The sequence below is a fragment of the Trifolium pratense genome, unplaced genomic scaffold (genome assembly GCF_020283565.1).
Source record: "Trifolium pratense cultivar HEN17-A07 unplaced genomic scaffold, ARS_RC_1.1 scaffold_62, whole genome shotgun sequence".
Lineage (NCBI taxonomy): Eukaryota > Viridiplantae > Streptophyta > Magnoliopsida > Fabales > Fabaceae > Trifolium > Trifolium pratense.
The window spans coordinates 178,837-186,602 of record NW_025721047.1 but is presented as its reverse complement, the minus strand read 5'-3'; the positions used below and the strand labels follow the sequence as shown (position 1 = coordinate 186,602).

At 33.9% G+C, this 7,766-nt stretch overlaps 1 protein-coding gene and 1 pseudogene across 1 annotated transcript; one reads left to right on the top strand and one right to left on the bottom strand.

The window, feature by feature from the left end:
• Positions 1 to 2,400: 2,400 nt before the first annotated feature.
• On the top strand, positions 2,401 to 4,715 carry LOC123901277 (protein LYK5-like). The gene has a single exon (XM_045951615.1). It carries the CDS (start codon positions 2,504 to 2,506, stop codon positions 4,430 to 4,432), a length of 1,929 nt encoding a protein of 642 aa, XP_045807571.1. The 5' UTR covers positions 2,401 to 2,503; the 3' UTR covers positions 4,433 to 4,715.
• A 555-nt stretch (positions 4,716 to 5,270) lies between these two features.
• Positions 5,271 to 6,639, bottom strand: LOC123901278 (annotated as a pseudogene).
• Positions 6,640 to 7,766: the final 1,127 nt, after the last annotated feature.

Below are 7,766 nucleotides of genomic sequence, written 5' to 3'. Positions count from 1 at the left end.
GTATTGATTTTTATGAATAACATAAAAATAGTTGTGTTCAAATTATTTAGTCAAAATAACAAAATTGTTCAGATTATGGAATTTCATGTATATCCAAAATAATTGCGTCAAAAAATATGTATATCCAAAATAATTGTATTCCGTGCATTGTCTCATTGGTTTAAAATTTAAATTATCAATATTAAAATTACCAATTTAATAAGGAAATGTTTTCGTATGTGATGAAAAATATAATGTTTGATTCCATTAAATTATTTTTATACAATTGTAAAAATTTTAGGCAATGATATAATCAATAATTCTTAAAAAATAGGGGAACATGTGGTTGGATGGAATTCTTCGCTATGGAAACTAGTTTAAAGGCCCGTACATTCGCATGAGTCTATGGACTTTTATTCAATATTTGAGTTTGTTACTATATTAATGTAGAAAATTTATTTAAAATTAAATATTTAAAAATTTGTTATATAATATTGTTAAAATATAAGTGAAATTATTGTGTTAATTATTTCTTGTAAACTTATTTATTCAATTTTTTATGTTTTAGTGACAAATAATGGTCCCGTGTATATTTTTAATAAAAAATTATAAATTTTATTATGAATATTTAGGGTAAATTTTTTTTTTTTTACAAGAGAGAAAAAAAGAGAAAAACAAAACAAAAGGGACTACTCTCTAATAAAAATCACACCCCTAGCGTCAGCGTCAATAAGGTTGAGCAACTCGGTAGGGGGGACTGTTAACAGCACTAGAGGAGAATTCGCTAAAGCTCCCAATTTAGCCAAAAGGTCTGCACACTTGTTGCGTTCCCGAAAAGTATGGTCAATCACCACCCTCCAATGTCTTCCTAATAATTGCCGAATTACGTGAACCTCATAATTAAATTATGTGAACCTCATATTTAGGGTAAATTAGTTAGTTTGATACTAATTAAATTTATTATATTATTATTAATGGTTAGTCGTAAACTTTGTAGTAATATTGTTTATGTTTCGTTTATAAAAAAAATTGGTTATGTTTCTTTTCTTTTTTTATAAAAATAATGTTTATGTTTTTTTTTTATAGAGTATTGTTTTTTTATTTCTATATTTCTATTTTTATGCAGTTTCTTCTTATTCTTTCTATAATTTTTTATTGACTAAGCTTTCTATAATTTTTTTTATTGTTTTTTCCCCCTATTTGTTTGTATAAATTATTATGTTTTGTTGATATCTATAATTTGTTTTGTTCTCATTTATAAGCATATCATCTTTCTATATTTGTTAAATTTTTTTTTTTAGTGAAATTACAATGAACGATATAAAACTTGCAATTTGATTAAAAGTAATAAGGATAAATTAGTAACTTTGGTGGTAATTGATTTTAATATATTAGTAATAGATAATAGATGTCTGCCCTCTTCCCCCAACCTACGGGAATAGCTTGCTGGAATTCGAGCTTTGGGTCCAAAGCAGAGTGGAGGCGAGTCAAAAAAGAAAATCGTTCAATTTGTCTTTCCCTTCCGATCGAGCACTTCGTTCGTTCTTGTTCATCAATTGGAAATCAAGACAATCCGGACACTAAGGTGAGAAGTGAAAACACCTGATCCCATTCTGACCTCGATATGTGGAATTGTCCCATATGTACTGAAATTGTCTTGGAAATATGGTTAAAGCTCCATGAAGAAAGGAAAAAAGATTGGAGTAATTCAGCATAACATCATATGACCCTTCTTATAGATGTGGTGCTTCAATGGAAACTATTTTACATTTGAAATTTTACTCTTCCCATCCCCGTATTTCTTTTCTACCCCTCTTTGTAGTTTCTTTTTTTCTTGTTGCATTATTTCCCATTGATAAATTCATTCACTATAATTTTTTAATTGTCTTTTAATAAAATGATTAAAAGTATATTAACCAATAAGAGAAAAAGAGAATATAGAGTGATCTCATCCATTGTAAATAAAAAAAATAAAAAAAAACTTAAAAATTAAAAGATGATCGAGAGGATTTTTAAAATAAATTGGATGGTTTGGATCAATGCATGTATTTTAAATAGATGAATTGAATCCAATCAATTAACTAATTTTTTGTTTTGCAGTGCAGATGGTTTGGATAAATTAATAATTGGATGAATTATATGATGATGCATTAATGCATCTAATTGCCTTCTTTAAAAAATACTTCATCCATGACATTTTATAAGCAAATTTCACTTTTTTAGGTTTATTGCATAATTAATATATCTGAATTATAATATATTCTATATACATTAATTATATAATGAATCTAGAAATGTAAAATTTGCTTATAAAATATTACGGAGGAGTACTCACATAAAGTGAAGACTATCTAACTCCAATATGTCATCCCTTCATAAAATAATAATAATATAGAAAACGTGATGGACTGCTCATTTGCACAAAAAAAAGACTACTGATTATGATTAAGAAATCACATGATTAAGAAATCACTTGAATCCATTTATAAGAGCATCATCATCAAACTCCACTTCAACGAGAATCATGGATATAGTATTTTGTGCTACCACAATTACTCTAATTTTATTGCTTAATTTCATCCCAGAAACAAAATCTCAACAAGACTATCTAGACAACCATCAACTAGATTGTGATGACCCCTTCAACTCTACATATGGTAATATCTGCAATAGCATGAAGTCCTGTCAATCTTACATCACCTTTAAATCAAGTCCTCCTTTGTACAACACTCCAGCCACCATAGCCTATCTCTTGAATTCCACGGTCCCTCTCATAACCAATGCCAACAATATCTCAGATGTGGACCCTATTCCCGTCGACACCATGATCACTGTCCCTGTTACCTGCTTTTGTTCTGGTCACTACTATCAGCATAATTCCTCATACATCTTGAAGAATGAGAATGAAAACTACTTCACTCTAGCCAATAACACCTATGAGGCACTCACAACATGTCAGGCTCTTGATGCTCAGAATATATATGGACTTGACAACCTCACTGTAGGGCTCAATTTGCATGTTCCACTCAGGTGTGCTTGTCCCACATCCAAGCAAATGGAAAATGGATTCAAGTATGTTCTTACATATTTGGTCTCCGAAGGAGAATATCCTGCACTTATTGCTGAGCTTTTTGGGGTAGATACACAGAGCGTCTTGGATGCAAACAAGCTTCAAGAGGATTCTGTTATATACTACTTCACTCCATTCATGGTGCCTCTAAAAGACAAGCCACCTACCAAGATACAAAGGACACTACCGCCACCATCAGCACCATTGTCGAAACCTCCGGTGGAAAATCCAACTAGGAATAAAGATTCAAGCTCTTCTAAAAAAAGGGTGATTATCGGAAGCACTGCTGGAGCTGCTGTATTTTTGCTTCTTCTCATCTTTTTCTTGTTGTTCTTTTGCTTTTGTCATCGGCATAAGAACAAAATTTCATTGTCTTCTGTAGCCACCGATTCTGTAGCCACCAAAACCACCACCGAAAAAGTCTCAAATACCGACACAAGTACAACCAACCCCTCCAGTTCTCTGTCTTACGAAGGGCTTCGTTATGCTGCTGAGTCTTTGACGGTGTATAACTTTGAGGAGCTGCATAAAGCAACAGGCTTTTTCAGTGAAGCTAACAGAATAAATGGTTCTTCAGTTTACCGAGCAAGCTTGAAGGGCGAGGATGCTGCAGTTAAGGTTCTCAAAGGTGATGCCTCTGCAGAGATCAACATTCAAGGGAGAATCAGCCACGCCAACATAACAAGGCTCTCTGGGTTTTGTGTACACAAAGGAAGCACATATCTTGTCTACGAGTTTGTTGAAAATGGATCTCTTGATAATTGGATTCATTTTAACAATCGCTTAAATTTTGTGGCTCTGACTTGGAGGCAAAGAGTTCAGATTGTTCAGGATGTTGCCGATGCTTTGAATTACCTTCACAACTATGCCAACCCTTCACATATCCACAAGAATTTGATAAGTGGCAATGTTCTTTTGGATGGGAGTTTTAGAGGTAAACTTTGTAACTTTGGGTTAGCAAGAGTGGTGAATGATGATTTTGGAGAAGGGGGGTTCCAATTGACAAGGCACGTTGTAGGCACCCATGGTTACATGCCACCTGAGTATATTGAGAACGGTCTGATTAGTCCAAAGATGGATGTTTTTGCTTTTGGGGTTGTGATATTGGAGCTTCTTTCAGGAAAAGAAGCAATTGTTGGGGATACAAATGGTGAGGAGAAGCTGCTATCAGCTGCTGTGAGCGAAGCACTCAAAGGCGATAATGGGAGGGTGAAACTTCATGCTTTTATGGATCCAACTTTGAGGGGTGATTACCCATTGGATATGGCGTATTCCATGGCAGAGATTGCCAAATGTTGTGTTGCCCGTGACCACAATTTGCGTCCAAACATTTCTGAAGTTTTGGTTATATTGTCTAAGATCCAATCTTCTTCACTAGATTGAGATCCATCTGATGAGATGGAAGAAACTCCAGATCATTTGATTAAATGTCGAATGTAAAATATTATATAAGTGATTCCAGTAGTAGCTAGCTCCATTCACATATGTTTTCCAGTAGTAGCATGCCTCTATTGAATTTCCCTGATCTCATGAAGCACGTTCACTATAAGGCTTCTAAAAATAAGTTTAAATTTTGATTACCAATTTTAGCACCTGTTGAACTTCAATCAAAATTTTAGTATGCATACAAAAGAATCACAAATCATTTAAATATTTATTTTGTAAACTTTCTCGTGTCTAATTAGTAATAAGGGCTCGTTTGGAATAACTTATTTTTGAGCTTATGCAAATAAATAAGTTTTTATGTATTATTATAAAAAAAAAAGTTTTTATGTATTATTATAAATTTGACAAGATAGTTTATGAAAAATTAGTTTATAAAAATACAGTTTTCGTTAGTGGAAACTTATAAATTAACATAACGAGGAGTGCTAGCAACACACTCTTTAACAAACACACTCTAACACACTCTCTTCTATTGGTTAAAATTTATATGGGTCCCATAAAAGTTATATGGGTCCACATTTTTTTATGAGACCCATGTGAATTTCAACCAATAAAAGAGAGTGTGTTGGAGTGTGTTTGTTAAAAAATGTGTTGCTAGCATTATTCTTAACATAAAAACTTATTTATTTGCATAAGTTGTTTTGTATAAGCTCAAAGGCAATCTATATCCAACTACAAAATAATTCTACAGGTGTGAACTTCTTTCACTTCAATGAGTCAAACCTTAGTCTGAAAGAACTTCGAAATTATGGGGAAAAATTAGTGATTTCTGGGCTAATGAAGCATACAAACTACATGCATCTATTCTTTTATGATCATTATTATACTTGAACTGAAGAGCTCAAGATTCATACTCTAAACAGAACACCATAGTATCAATCATGATTTGTGCAGAAAATATCTCAATAATCCACAAAATGATATAATTTGTCCTGAACATGACTACTATCCTGGTGTAAAAAATTAACTCAACATGCTAGCTAAATTTCATTTTCTACAAATTAGAGATAACATGATAAATAATACACAAATTTTGTTGCCATTCGCTAATAATGTTAATGTGATTCAGAGACACATACATAAATTCCATACAGCAAATTCAACTCAGTGCCTGTTAAAGCGTTCATTATATGAAAACCGAGGAACTACAACAGGTCCACCACGGGCCTTCTCGAGAGCAAACTTTATCCTCAAAGGTCTACCTAACAATGTCTGCAAAGAAAACATCACAACTTCAGAATGAACTAACTTCAATAATAAAACAAGATATATTCTTAATATCCAACCTTTCCGTCCATAGCATCTTTTGCAGATTTTGCATCATCTTCATTTGTAAAGATGACAAACCCAAATCCTCTAGCTCTACCACTGTCTTTATCATACACTATCCTCACTGCAATAAAAAAAAGAATGACCCAGTTGAAATTTCTGAATAAGAATTGAGTGAGACATTACGTCGAACACGTAGAAGGCTGAAATGAAAAAAGACCTTCAGTAACATCTCCAAATGAAGAGAAAGCATCTTTGAGAGATTTTTCAACAACTGATCATGATAGACCTCCTACAAAGAGCTTGTTAGAGGAAGGTGATGATAATGGTGAGGAAGAAGAATTGAAGAAACGGCATTGAGAGTGAAGAATACGGTGGCGCGAGAGTGATAACAATGTTATCAAACTCGTTGTTCCTTTCATTCAATCAAATAATCTGTCGTTAATTTGGATTAAAATTAAATAAACGAGTCCCACATCGATTAAGATGAAATGTGTGTGAGTGTTTATATTTGAGGGATGAGAAAAATCGTCGGCAATTGGATTGAACATTTAAAAGTTGGCCGAGTGCAAGCTCTTGTAGAGAAGTTTCCAAGACACATGGGTTGAATTAATTTTCCTGCAATTTGTGTAGGGAAGTTTGTTTGAAGTTTACGGTGACACTTAAAATCTCATTTTTCAGTAAGTGTATCTCCTCCACAGTCTTATAAAGATGTTTCCAACCTGCATGTTCAACCTTTCATCGCCGACGTTGGCCACCGCTATTGGTCACCGTCGTTGCTGCACTGCCACTAAAGTGTCGTAAGGGTTGGTCGTCGCAACAATCATCCATCTTTACATCGTGGCTATCCGTCACCTAGTTAATTATCATCACTGTTGCTGGGTCTCAATGTTACTGGGTCTCAATGTTACGATGAAAATATGTTATGTCTCAGTTAAAAACTACAATGTTATTTCAATCCCAATTAACTAATGTTTTGAGGGGGAGGGTTGTTCATTGGACCAACTATATATTCCCCACCGTCTTGGGTTAAAGTAAAAATAAAATGATAAAATGTGCGCCAACTCATTCACACAGCTCCAATGAATATAATTTCGCACCAAAGAGCATTTTCCTAATGATAATAATAAACCGTTATTTTTTTCTTTTTTTTTCCCGTTTGGGAGGTGGATTAAAAAATTAGTTAAATTTAGTGCGTCCCACTCTGGAGCTGCTCAACCATGATAATCCGACTCGATAATAAACCGTTACTTTTTCATTTTTGTGCGTTAACTGGAGGTGGTTAAAGTAATGGATAATTAATTAAAAAAATTAATTCAATTTAGTGTGATTTAATTTGGATCAAAAAGCTAATGGTAGTTAACTTAGGGGGTAGGGAAAAATCCGACTAAGCTATGCATTGAACTTGGCACCTTACCTTCTAATCTTTTGCTTGGGAATTATATTCAATAATATGACTCATAGATTGGACAGTGGCACTGGAAAGATAGCAAACTCCTCTTCTTATCTTTTTCTGTATAAAAGAAGTAGCTAGGACACATTCCCCTCATAGTGTCCTTTCACGGATTCTCAACGGCATCCACATGATCAGAAAGTAGAGACAAAGAGTCAGGTAAAAGTGCAAACATGCAAAGAACGGAAATGCCGACAACAACCATTGGAGATAGGAGCTTCATCCGGCGAAACCCCATGCTTTGAGAGTTCCATTTTGCTAGAAATTTCCTTCTTTACTCGGGAGTAACTTAGTACCCGAGGACTACTCTCCCAAGGATGCCAAACATACATGGAAAGTCTCAACTTTGACTCACAAGCGCCACCCTTGCCGGGTAAATCCGGAGAAGGGCAACTACTTTAGAGAGATTCCACTCAAGAGCTGTTCAACCATGATGATCCGATTCGACAATAAATTGTTTCTTTTTCCTTTTTTGTGTGTTAACTGCATGTGGTTCCAGAGATAAAATTACATGCGGTTTAGTTTTAGATGATTAATTAAAAATTTGAT

Bases quoted from the DNA above. Each gene is read 5' to 3' on its own strand.
- LOC123901277 (XM_045951615.1), top strand. From the start codon at position 2,504: ATGGATATAGTATTTTGTGCTACCACAATTACTCTAATTTTATTGCTT.